The sequence below is a fragment of the Nicotiana tabacum genome, chromosome 16 (assembly GCF_000715075.1).
Source record: "Nicotiana tabacum cultivar K326 chromosome 16, ASM71507v2, whole genome shotgun sequence".
Lineage (NCBI taxonomy): Eukaryota > Viridiplantae > Streptophyta > Magnoliopsida > Solanales > Solanaceae > Nicotiana > Nicotiana tabacum.
In genome coordinates, this window is record NC_134095.1 from 28,363,393 (window position 1) to 28,377,534 (window position 14,142).

A 14,142-nucleotide genomic window follows, 5' to 3' on the forward strand; every position below is an offset into this window, starting at 1 on the left:
CAACCTATGTAAGATTTCAAGTTACTTTTTAATACTTTTCATTAATTAAATTTATTCATATAATAGTTGTAACTTTTTGCAGAATACTTTCAAACAATCCTTGGAGGAGTTCATTCAAAGCCGACCAACTGATGATCAAGGAAAGCCAATCCAACCATCCCAGGAGAATTATATGGACTTGTGGATTAAGGCAGTTGTTGGCGTACATAAGGGAAGAGTTTACGGCCTTGGATGAGAGTTTAGTTCTAGTCGTCGGTCTTTTGGATCTGGTGGATCTTCTTCCTCAAGGTCCTCGATTAACCAGGATGAGTTTGAGCTATTGAAAAAAAGAATAGCAGAGATCACTAAGTTGTATGCACAGGAAAAGGCTACGCAGGAGGAGGAGGCAAAGCGAAGGGAGGAGGAGGCAAAGCGAAGGGAGGAAGAAGATAGGCGGAGGGAGGAAGAGGAGAGGCGGAGGGATGAAGAAATGAGGCGAAAGGATGTTGCATTTACACGTGTCACTGGTGACGTTGAAACTCAAGACCCAGCTAAACTACCTCTTAGCATCTGGTGGATTTCCTGTGCCACGTTCTTCATCACGCTCAAACAAGACTAAGGAGTAGTTTTTTTTATAAATATGATTTTGGGTAAGACTATGATTTTGGATGTTATGTATCAATTGGATAAGATTGAATGCTGAATTTCTTATTTGAATGTTAAGTTGCATTATTGGTTTCTAGTATTTTCAGTTTTGGTTGGTTGTTAATTAACGAAATGGATCGGAAGATGTTGATCTTTGTGTGTGAATGTTTAATTGTATTAAGTTGTTGGTGGTTGTATTTTTTTGTTTGGCAGGTGGTGCAGTATATTTACAGCATTGTGCAGAAAAATAATTTCCAGATTTCCCACGGAATTGCCACTGATTCCGTGGGAAGGTTCGTCACTTTAGTTGCAGAACTTGCATATTTCCAACTGATATCGGTGGGAAAGTTCATACTTTTTTTTTCATAATTTGCATTTATCCCACTGATATCAGTGGGAAAGATCATACTTTTACTTTCAGAATTAACACATTTAACACGGATATCGGTGGAATGTTCATACTTTATTTTTCAGAACTTGCATATTTCCCACGGTTATCAGTGGGAAAGTTCATACTTTATTTCCAGCTCCCCATGCATTTTTCCCATCACTTCCCTGGCTAATGTGTTAAAATTAATAAAAATTACTAATAATAGTTCCCACTGATTGTTAGTGGGAAATTTCATTATGTTTCCTATTAAAGTTTCTCTAGGAAGATATTTCCCACCAGGCGTTTTCCTGGTGACTTGTTTCAGTGGGAATGCGGTGTGAAAACTCAATTTTCCCACTAGTTTCCCACTGATTTCGCTGTGTGAAATCCATATGTTTCTAGTAGTGTCACATCTCTTGCATCGTCGTGCTAAACTCTGTCCTTAAGGACAAGCAAATGAAGATCATCATACTGACGCTTTCTGATGCGATCAAATAAGGAAGACCGAGAAATCACACAAGCCAACACCCGACTAGGCTCCGAAATATTTAACCTCACGAACCGATTGGCCAAGGCCTGAACATCAACTGCAAGAGGTCTCTCCCCAATAAGAATATACTCCAAACTCCCCATACTCACTGCCTTCCTACTCAAGGCATCGGCCACCACATTGGCCTTCCCCGGATGGTACAAGATAGTAATATTATAGTCCTTTAGCAGATCCAACCATCTCTGTTGCCTCAAATCCATGTCGTAATGGTGCCTATCGTGATACTAGGCCAGCCACTTATTTCCAAGTACTCCATTTTTCAAATAAAACCTAAGTAAATCATAATTATTGTGATTTGCAGTTCATTATCTTAATCACAAAATTACAACACAGATGTCAACATAAAAGAGTCACTAAGCGGTGTCATAGAATGATCCAGACCGTATTTCTCACGGTGCACGCCCATATGCCCATCACTTGGCGTTGCGTCACCTCAATAGTAATCATAGAACACACAGTCCGGGGTTTCGAACCCTCAGAATCAAGTTTGGAAGCGTTACTTACCTCAAGCCAAGCTAAACTCTAGCCCATGACGCCCTTGCCTCTACCATGGCCTCGACCGCGTCCTTGGCCTCTAGCGGCCCTAACTGGTGGTAGTCCATCCTGATCGGTAGCACGTGTCCTCATCATCTATGAGAGAATAAAATAACAGAAGTTTAGTTACCAGAGTCAACAGATACGCACGACAAGAATTCAAGAATGTGAAATTTTTCCTAATGGTTCTACAGCCTCCCGAGGATAAGTACAGACGTCTCTATACCGATCTACGAGACTCTACTAAACCTACTCATGACCTGTGAGACCTATGTAACCTAGGCTCTAATACCAACATGTCTACATATACCATAACATCATTCAAACTTGTTCCAACCTTCGGAACTCTCAAAACAATATCAAAACACCAAATTAACATTGGATTCAAGCCTAAGAACTCCAAAAACTCCCAAATTCCGCTTTCGATCAAAATGTCTATCAAACCTCGTCTAAACGACCTGAAATTTTGCACATGTCACAAATGACACAACGGACCTACTCCAACTTCCGAAATTCCATTCCGACCCCTATATCAAAATCTCCCCTATCAACCGGAAAACGCCAAAATTTCAATTTCGCCAATTGAAGCTTAAATCTACTCTGGACATCCAAAACACATTTCGATCACGCTCCTAAGTCCCAAATCACCTCCTGAAACTATCCGAATCACAAAACCATGTTCTGAGATCATTTACTCACAAGTCAATTTCCGATTGACTTTTCCAACAAAAAGGCCAACTTAAGAGACTAAGTGTCTCATTTCTCTACTAAACCACTCTGAACCCAAACTAACCAATACGATAACACATAATACAACTGAACAACATATAAAGAAGTAGAAATGGGGAAAATAGAGCAGTAACTCATGAAATGACCGGTCGGGTCGTTACATAAGTTCTTGTTGGGATTTCTAGTTTTCTACTGAAAAAGGCTGAAACTTCAATTAGGATCTACGTGGAATGAGGTGATATTTTGAATGATGAAAATGTGGGGAAAATGTTGGAGATCTAAAAGTGATGAAGTGAGAGAGAGATTGAAAAAGGAGGTGAGGACACGGGAGAAATTGGGGGCGCTCACTGATCTTGTATGTTGTAAGAGGGGAAAGAGGAGAGAAAAAAGGAAAAATGGTATAACTAAATCCCTTGATTGAAGGTACAAATAATGGATTGAGAGCCTTTTAAGGTGAATTGTATATATTTTGTAACTAAAATGTGCTTAGGTCGGGTAAATACCAAAACATGGACATTTTTCGTAATAAGGTTTCAAATAGTGTATAGGAATGAAAAAATCCCTAGAGATTAGAAAGAAGAAGTTGGCCCTATAGCTCATTAGCCATATATATAGATTATACATTAATTATATACGATTATACACATATAATACATGAACTATGCATATATTATATTTCCACCTGCTATTTTTAGTTTAAGCGGTTGGATGCACGGCTATTTGAGTTAATTCTAGGAAATTTTACTTCCTACAGCAAAGGTATGTACCCTATTTATTATAAACCAAAATAATTTTAAAATATTATTTTCTATAGCTACCTTTTATATTTTATAGCAAAATAGGTATTCATAGTGTACACTACCATTGAGGCGTAGAATACGCTATTTACGTTTTTTCTCTCTCTTTCTTTCAATTAATACACGTTTCTCTCTCAAAATCTCAGCAAAACTTTTCTTCTTTCTCTCTCTCTTCGAGCAAAATACTTGCTTTTAATCTTGAATTCTCTGGCCGAATCCTCTAGGGTTACTGCACTTAAAATTACTTCTACATATTCAGTCAATCTAAGTGTGCACCAACATGAACGTTGGACAAATAATAGGGCAGAAGTTCTTAAAACTTTGAATCATCAATTTCTACATAACTATGAGTCAGAATCGTCGTCATCATCATCCACTATTGGTTCATCCTCTTAGGCGAACAAATCTCGCCATGGCTACGCCGGAGAATATTTGAGGGTTGAATTTTTGTTCGTCTCCATTTTTAGTTTTAATATAATGTATATAATATTTTGCTTGCTGAAAAATGCCATCTTCGACGAACTTTCTTTTCTTCTTTGCTATTTAGTCACATACAGTGATACAAATATATTGTATTATGTACAAATTCATTCAAATATATTGTATTTTTGCATAAATATATTATTTTTTGCATGTATTTATGTACTCTGAAGGTCTGTATTTTTTGAATACAGCCGATATCACTGTGTTTTTGTGATTTATTGTTGTTTGGATACAGTCGAACTGAATACGGCGAATTGAATACAATGTATACAGTCGAATTGAATAGAGCGATATATACCCTATTTTTTTTGTTTGAATACAACTGAATTCAATGTAGTGAAATTGAATATAATTCAATCTTTCGCCTTCCGTTATTAAACACCTGTAATCACTATTTTTTAGGCAGATTATCTCAGTGTATTTATAAATGCATTCACGCGAATACATGAAATACATAATTAAATATCTGTAATCCCTGTTTTTACCTCAATATATTTATAAATACAATCGCGCAAATACATGAAATACAATACAGTAGCAGCAAGTAATCCGCACAAATACAGTGCTGATGAGCAAGAGCCAAGAGGCCACGTAGTAGAGGAGCAAATCATGTATTGCCATATCCCATCTCATTCTCAAGTTTAGAAGTGTTGGATACTTGAGAGAAATGTATATTTTTAGTCGCTTCATATGTTTTGGCCAGCGAATGCAATTAGTTTCCGATCAACCAATTGTGTATTTTGCCCTAAACTAAATAATATGTATAGATATCCATCTCTAACAACTTTAAAGTTTAAGTTATTCTCCTTCATAATAACTTACAAGCAATATTAAGAGACTGACAATTGGAGAAAACTTTGAGTTGGTACTATAGCAATTTTAATTTGCACTCTCTCTTTCTCTTTTTCTCTTTTTCTCTTTGTTTCTTCTTTCTAAAGAAAGAACTTTCTTTTATGAAATTATAGACACTGGATTTCTTATTCTCACTAACTAGTGCAAGTATCTTTTACAAAATAAGAAAATGGGAAAGTAAATGTAATTAATGTTACATTGCATGCTAATTATAACGTATATTTAGTTATTTGAAAGATAGAGCTGAAAAATGACACTTCTTTCAGCCTTTTTCATTCAACAAAAGAATAAAGCTTATGACAAAAAAGAGTGATCTTTTTCTATACATCAACAATCATATGAACTTTGATTATCCAATTTACCTTTTATCGAATTAATATAATATACTAACAGATAGTAAATTAAATATCTGTAGATTTGAGTGGCAGTTTAAAATTTGTGGAAGCCACAAGGTGCAAAAATGGGTGCATATCAAATTTCCACGACCATATTGTAATTGTGGCAGAAAAAGACCCCCAAAAATCCTATGAAGCAATCTCAATCACCAGTCTCCTCTTCTCATCTTATCCTTTTCATTCAATATCTCCTATCATATTTTCACCAATCATTTCATTTTAGTATCTTTTTCTATTGTGTGCTAAGATATTGTTGGGACAACTTCTTCCTTTGACACTTCTTAAATCTCTTTTTTTCCCAATAAATCTGCAATCACAAAAAGAGTAATTTAATTAATCACTTGTGAATACAATTCTCTTTGTTCCCGTGATCTTTTTTTCATACTGTTCTCCATAATTCGAGGACTGAAGCAACATGCTTCGAACATAGGATGATGCAGACCTTGTTGGAATATATTTGTATCTCTATGAGAGAATGTTATGGATCTTTTTTGAAGTATTTGGTTGTCAAGAAGTATCCAATCACATCTTTAAAAATATTCTATGAGTTTACGAAATTGTCGAGAAGACACTTTTTAAATCTTATAGTCAAATAATTCAAAAAGGAGAACAAAACTATTACTATTATAAATAGAATTTTATTTATGGTGAATGTCTATATTTAGAGAGATCGCAGGGTTTATTACTTGGTGACTAAGTCACTCTTTCCCTATAAATAGAGGGTTCTATTCCATTGTATTTCATCCCATATCAATAAGAATTCTCTTCTCTCTACTTTTCTCTGCAATATTTTTCTTCTTCTTTTATTGTTTCATAACACGTTATCAGCACGAGACTCTAACCAATTGAGTAGAAGTTTTGGGATTGAGCATAATGATTGTAAATTATTCCATGAATTTCCTTCATGATTAAATTTTGGATTTAAGGTAAGTATTTTACTTTATTTTTCTCTTTTAAATTCTATAATTTGATTTTATATACAAGCAAAAACAACAAATTTTGATTATAACTCTAGTGGAGTTTAAAAGAAATTATAACCACCCAAAATTGTAAAATTTTTATGTCTTGCCATGATCAAATTCATGTATGATTGTGGGCGAAGAATGAAAACCCGTCCCATTGAATTTGCTCCATTCTCATTCCCTTAAGAGAATGTGATAGCAGTATGTAATACATCTGAAAGAAGACAAATTTATTACCGTGAATGATCAATGGATGTGGACGTGGCAATAGACGAAATTATAATCGTCATCATTGTGATAATGGGAATAATAAGGATTCTCAAAATAATCTTTCACTTTGCGAAAGTAATATTTGTCATCGATTTGACATGAGATTTTATAAAGCACATATAGATGATTATGGCCCATTCATGATGTGAATGTGACAACATCATATTTATGAATACATATTCATCTTGGAAGAATATGAACGTGCTAGTGGTAGTGAATATACCACACTCACCTCTAGAAGGAGGTTTGAGATGATATAAGAAAATAATGTCATTATTATGGTATGAACGGTCATTGGTCACGTACCTATTGCACACCAAAATATTTTGGTAATGCGATTATTAAAGAATAACATTAATGCAAGAAACATATCTTGCATATAATTTTGACCATAACCATAATGGTATAACTTTCTCTTTAAAAGAGATATTCACCATATTGATGTTGATGAATATGTGGTAGTACAAAATTAATTGAGAACTCTGCAAGAGCCAATTATACTATTTTGGAGAAACACAATTAATTACCAATAACGTATTGTGTTGTAGTAAGTCTCAAAGAAACTTATTCAGTTTCCAAAGTATACGCGAAAACGGTTGATTATACTGAGACTATAAATAAAGGAAAGATTTAATATCTTCTATTACTACAGCTTATAACGGGGTAATATTTATGTAAAAAGTTACCCGTTTTATTCTCCAGTTTGTACTACACAAATAAAAGAATGCCACAATAAAGTAAAAGTTTATTGAATAAAAACCATATCATAATAAACTTGGAGTTTATTGATAATTACACACATCATGGTGTAAACCTGGAGTTTATCAATATTGATAATTTATTCAGTTGGCATAATTGCTTTAGCCATTTTAATCTAAGTATGATGTGCAAAAATAAAAGAAAATTCATATGGATAAATATTAAAGAACTAGAATTTTTTTACGAATTCTATTATATTGTTTGTTCTCATTAATTAATATACCAACTAAAATTGGGATTGAATCCCATGAATGTTGGAAATATCAAAGGTGAATATGTGTTCATTCATCTGCCATGTATACCACATAAGATGCATCTATGAGATGGTTACATGTGCGATTATTATTAACCCGCAACCTGATGTTTGCGAGGTAATTTGCTCAATAATTTAATTTAGAGAATAATTTTCAGATTTCTATTCAAGACAGTTCATCTTGATAAGTTAGTTTACATCACAGTTGGTTTAGCAAAATAATTTATTGAGTGCCTCTACTTAATAGCTAAACTATTGCTTATGAGAACAAAGTTATTTATATCAGTTTGATATAGGTTATATACGAAAGTATATTATATTCTCCCCTCATAAGTGGTTCGGGGTCAGGAACCAAATAATTTCATCTTATTATTATTGATGTACACTGTATATTTTGATTAGTACCATAATACACAACGATGGATTTCTAAAGTTGAGGAAGCAAGTTAGTTTTTCTAACATGAGGGGGGGATGATAAACATTTGAGAAAAGGTTACGTGGAATAAATTATCATGTGTACATCTAGATCCTCGAATAAAATAATATGAACTTGAAGTTCAATAAAGGATAATTCATTTGCAATATATTGCAAAGTATGCCAGACACATTTGTTGACCCAAAGAAAGTAACTATATTCTCATTGCAAATGCTCATATTAAGTTCTAGAAGGACAAAGTCTATGTTACGCTTAAAGCATATAGACAGATCGGTTTCAAATAACTTCTTGATAAAGAAGATGAGCAAATGATTATATTAAGGAGGCAAGTGATCTAGAAGATCACATGACATGATACTTCATAAAATCTCAAGAGAGGTTCAGGTACCTGAATATATGAATGAAGAGATCTCTATGTTATGTCTTTGTGAAAAAATATTGGAATCGATATAAAATGTTCGTCGACGACATCTATGATAGCGCTAAATATAGATGAGGATCTTAAGTCTGTCGCCTACAGACACAAAAATATTGGCCAAATGGAAGAGACATAATTCGAATAGAATTGGTTTCATATGAAAGACATATAATTTTGTCTATGTTGTTCAAATACTTGAAAGCATAAAGTCAATAGTGTGTGCAATCCCTTTATCTATCTTATATGTCCAGCATGACATGAAAACTTGATATGCATCTAAAGTCTATTATATGGCTTACATAACTTAACTTATATGACAATCCATGAAGAATTTAAGTTGCTTGAAGCATATACAGTTCTTGATCTTGAAGTAACACTTCCTCAGTGCAATTTGTGCACAATGTATCTTGCTATAAATATGGGCATGATAATATGATAGCAAGAGTTTTCACCTCTATGTGAAGATATTGAACTGACAATTCCAACAAGATCATATGAAGACAATACATATATTAGGGATGATGATTTCAAGGTGAAATAAATTTGTTCAAGTTAATATGGCTGATTTGTTCATCAAATCTCTACCAAAGATCTTTTGAAGATGGTGCACAAGATTGGAATGGGAAAGCTCAAGGATGTGAATTGATGCTCTCATCGGGGGAGTTAATACGCGTTGTACTCTTTTTCCCTTACAAGGTTTTGTCCCATTGGGTTTTCCTTGCAAAGTTTTTAATGAGGCAACCAAAAGGCGTATTGTTAGATATGTGTACTCTTTTTCCTTCACTAGAATTTTTTTCCCACTGGGTTTTATTTTAGTTAAGGTTTTAACGAGGCACGTTATCTGTTGAATAGACATTCAAGGGAGAGTGTTATAAATAGAATTTTATTTATGGTGAATGTATATATTTAGAGAGATCTCAGGGTTTATTACTTGGTGACTAAGTCACTCTTTCCCTATAAATTGAGGGTTTTATTCCATTGTATTTCATCCCATATCAATAAGAATTCTCTTCTCTCTACTTTTCTCTGCAATACTCTTCTTTTTCTTTTATTGTTTCATAACAATTACTATGATTTATTAGCGTTAATTTTGACCTATAATACTTCTCATCTTCACCCTGGTCGTTTTCAATATAGTATCTCTAATTACTGATGAAGATTGGGGTCATAGATTGATACTCCTTTAACTTTACTAGGTGTTCGCTTCTTTGAATTTACTATATTTTAAAGACGTAATATGCTTGATATATCCTATGAAATTTTGTAAGTTACATTACAACTTGTTTAAACACTACATTCCTAATTTGCAAGATTACACTAAGCAATGTACTTGAAATTCAAGCGAAAGTTTAAGTTTAGATTAGAGGTGGTAATTTATGCCCAAATCCATTTGACCCGTCCAATACGTTCAAGGGTGGCCTGGTCATTGGCCCACCCATTTGTTAAACTCAGCCTATCTTGACCCAACTCATTTCAACTCATATAAAGTTGGGCTAATTTTTAGTCCAAGTTGATCTATGAGTAACTTTGCTAAAATAACTTTTAATTATTTTTTTTGTTTAATATGTTATATATAACAATAACAAAAGAAAATAAGTCTTATTTGATAATTAAATAATTAATAAGAAAACAATACACATTATTTAAAGCTTGGTAAGAGTTGGGCGGGTTGAGTTATAACCCAAATTTTAACCAAATTTGACCCAACCCATCTCAGCCCAAATTACTTTTGGACAGGTTAATGACCCGCCTAAACTCAACCCAACCCGCCCATTTGACATACCAAGTTTAGATCAAAATCCTACATAAATTAAAACAAAAACCGGAAAATTAAACAAAAAAAATAAGTTCAAAGCATTAATCTAATGGTCCTAATTTCAATTAAGTGTACAAATTCATCCCAACCAAAACATTTAAAAAAAAAAAAAGATATAGAGAATCCAAAAAAAGATGTCCAACGAGTTGGTGGATAGAAGTTAGTGAGTGTGGATAAAACGACAGCCAATCAGAACTCATGGAAATCCCCAAAAAGCCTTAATATCATCTTTTGTCCCAACCAAACCACCTCAAAATATAATTACAAAAATTACAGACAGGCAGTTGAAATATTTACATTACAAACAGAAGAAAACTCAAAAGCAGAAACTTTTCCTCCATCGAACGCCACACGCCTTCCACCATTTCTGGCCACAGAGAGAGCTACTAAAACCCCCAATTCATATCTCCTTCATCGACGCTACAAATTTTAGGGTTAGGGTTTTTGGTAGCTCAAATTTTAATTGCCAGCAAATGGCTATTCCAACCGCATTTTCCGGTGCCAAGCTCGAGTCTTTATCATCATCGGCAACTTCTCCGGCGCCTATCGGGTTGTTCTCCCATCCGGGTCGGGTCAGACGATTGCCAATTCAGAAGGGGTTGTTTAATTTAGGGATTAGGTGTGTGGTGGCAGCATCTGATGTTTTGAGTCAAAGTCAAAATTCCGAAAATGTGACTTCATCTTCCAGCCTTTCTGCTCTTGAACAGCTCAAAACCTCAGCTGCAGACAGTATGTATTTCATTTGTCCAAAGTTTGTTTCTTTTATTCACTTTGATATGATATATTTTGCAAATTTGGAACTTTTACGATTAAATGTTGGAGAATTTCTATGTTTCATATTAAATCTGGTGATATGATATGATTCTTTAGCTGCTCAGCAATTCTATTTGTTCAGTGTGTTGATTGCTGCATCCTTTTATTAGCTCCATGTTAATCAGTCTTATTTACTGTTACTCTGCTCTTTTGTTGTTAGAGTAGTTTCTCCCATTTTCTCCGAGGTTTATTCTTTATGCACTTATTTGGAAGAAGCATGTATAGTGACTTTACTTTGTGTTCTAGTGAAGAGCTTTTGGTGGAATATGGTCTTTAGTCAATTCTTTGTTTAATGAGGATATTGTTATGTTACTAGTTTTCCATATAGGGTTAGGCCACAAGTTGTTTGTGCTTATCGCAGCTTCCTTTTTCCATGATAACTTGGAACATGAATGTCAATTAAATAGTGCAACAAGAAGTTGGACCTCATGTTTTTTATTGATAATGGTGGTGTTTGGTCCAGCTGTGCGTATCTCGACTAATTCGCAGGGTACGTGTTGCCTCACACCAACACAACTAGCGGGTATCTATGTCGATCAAGGATTAGGTAGATGGGAAGAAATCACCTAACATTTTGTTTTTGCATCCTGAGCGAATATTTGATAGTTTCCTGGCCTTTCCTGGCGATGAACTTTGCATGTGGTGCAGTTATATCAGTCCTTTCAGTTCTTAATGATCTGACAATATAGCCAATGTAATATCTTCTCGAATTAATATATAATATCATTGTGCCGGTCATAAATGTAATGTAATGTGTTTCCATTCCCTTGTTGAATCTTAAACAATGTACACTAAATAAAAAAGTGATACCTCAATTTTTTTAATCTTAAAATGCTTCAGGATATACCAAGGAAAGGAGCAGTATTGTTGTCATTGGGCTCAGTATCCACACTACACCTGTTGAAATACGTGAAAAACTGGCAATTCCTGAAGCAGAGTGGCCGAGAGCTATTGGGGAGCTCTGCAATTTGAATCATATTGAAGAAGCTGCAGTTCTTAGCACCTGTAACAGGATGGAGATCTATGTTGTGGCTCTTTCTCAACATCGTGGCGTTAAAGAAGTTACCGAATGGATGTCAAAGGTACTTCATTTCCCTTGAACTTTGCTATATAGTCTGCTATCTTTTTTCTTACAAAGATGAATAGAAAATAAAAAGTGAACCAATCGAACTATCCATTGTCATTTTCTTGGTGAGAGGTTTTCCTACTCATGTCTACTAAAATGTAAAAAAAGACGTTTGAATTGGAAAAAAAGATATCCCCCTTGAACAGATCTTAGCATATATTTTTTCATTATCTTTGCAATATCGGGGTTCTGCAATCAGGGTTTCTGCATTCTCTGCAACTAGGGATAACCATCAAACTGATAAGCAGTTCTCCTTTTCTTTGGCAGACAAGTGGAGTACCTGTTACAGAGATTTGTAAGCACCGCTTTTTACTGTACAACAATGATGCTACACAGCACCTCTTTGAAGTATCAGCTGGGCTAGACTCCTTGGTCTTAGGGGAAGGTCAAATCCTTGCTCAAGTCAAGCAAGTAGTCAAGGTTGGTCAAGGAGTTACGGGCTTCGGAAGGAACATAAGTGGGCTATTCAAGCATGCAATCACTGTCGGAAAGAGGGTTAGAACTGAAACAAACATTGCAGCAGGGGCAGTTTCTGTTAGTTCAGCTGCTGTGGAGTTGGCTTTGATGAAGCTTCCTGAATCCTCCCACGCTAGTGCTAGGATGCTAGTTATTGGAGCAGGCAAGATGGGGAAGCTTGTGATCAAGCACTTGGTAGCTAAGGGATGCACAAGGATGGTCGTCGTAAACAGAACTGAGGAAAGAGTTTCTGCCATTCGTGAAGAGATTAAAGATGTTGAGATAATCTACAAGCCCCTCAGTGAAATGCTTAACAGTGCTGCTGAAGCTGATGTTATCTTCACAAGCACTGCATCGGAAACCCCGCTGTTTCTGAAAGAACATGTGCTGGATCTTCCAGCTGTTGCTGCAAGTGTTGGGGGTTTAAGGCTTTTCGTCGACATCTCAGTTCCTAGGAATGTGGGTGCTTGTGTGAACGAGCTAGAGAATGCACGAGTGTACAATGTGGATGATCTAAAGGAGGTTGTGGCAGCTAATAAGGAGGACCGCCTTCGAAAAGCAATGGAAGCTCAGGCAATTATTTCTGAGGAATCCAAACAGTTTGAAGCTTGGAGGGATTCCCTGGAGACTGTTCCCACCATCAAGAAACTGAGGGCTTATGCTGAAAGACTAAGGGTTGCTGAACTGGAGAAGTGCATGTCAAAAATGGGCGATGATATCTCAAAGAAGACAAGGAAGGCTGTCGATGATCTTAGTCGCGGTATAGTTAACAAGCTCCTTCATGGTCCCATGCAACACTTAAGATGCGATGGAAGTGACAGCCGCACATTGAGTGAGACCCTTGAGAATATGCACGCGCTAAATAGGATGTTCAACCTTGAGACAGATATATCAGTATTGGAACAAAAAATTCGAGCTAAAGTGGAGCAAACTCAAAAATAAGGTCCATTATCTCAACTTTTTCGTGAAAATTCTCTCAGAGCCTCAACTGAATAAGAGGAAGAATTCCTCAATTGTGTTTTCTGTTGCCGGTACTGTAAATTCTCATTGAAATGTCTAACAGGACATGGTCCCTTGTCAAGATCTTTCCTGTTGATTTAATTTTGTCTAAGACATCTGCATACCTCTGATTGCGGATTCCTCTTGTGTCTTAAGAGTACATTTTGTATGTAACTGTCCTATTGAGACATTATCATTTGAACTTTGATCTTTGTAGCAAATGATGCATGGGAGATATCCATATACTCTTTCCACAAACAGTTTCTAGCCTTGTAACTAAGTCACTGATTCATTTACTATTATGATTATTACTTTGATGTATTACTTTTATTCAACTTGTTTTCCCTTTGAACCCTGCAGTGTAATTGTCAAATGGTTATAACAATGTTGATTACTGGAATGCTACTCTGTTTTCTTCAACACAATAGTGTCACACCTCTTTTTTGCGCGCCCGCCCCGAAGGGCAAGATGCGCGAGGGAGTTTTTTCCAATTTAAGTGA

At 35.4% G+C, this 14,142-nt stretch overlaps 1 protein-coding gene across 1 annotated transcript; it reads left to right on the top strand.

Annotated features, from left to right (window-relative positions):
- Positions 1–10,461: 10,461 nt before the first annotated feature.
- Positions 10,462–13,900, top strand: LOC142161805 (glutamyl-tRNA reductase 1, chloroplastic-like). Its single transcript, XM_075232673.1, has 3 exons — positions 10,462–10,977; positions 11,902–12,143; positions 12,455–13,900. The coding sequence occupies exons 1-3, from the start codon at positions 10,722–10,724 to the stop codon at positions 13,583–13,585; spliced, it is 1,629 nt and encodes a 542-aa protein (XP_075088774.1). The 5' UTR covers positions 10,462–10,721; the 3' UTR covers positions 13,586–13,900.
- Positions 13,901–14,142: the final 242 nt, after the last annotated feature.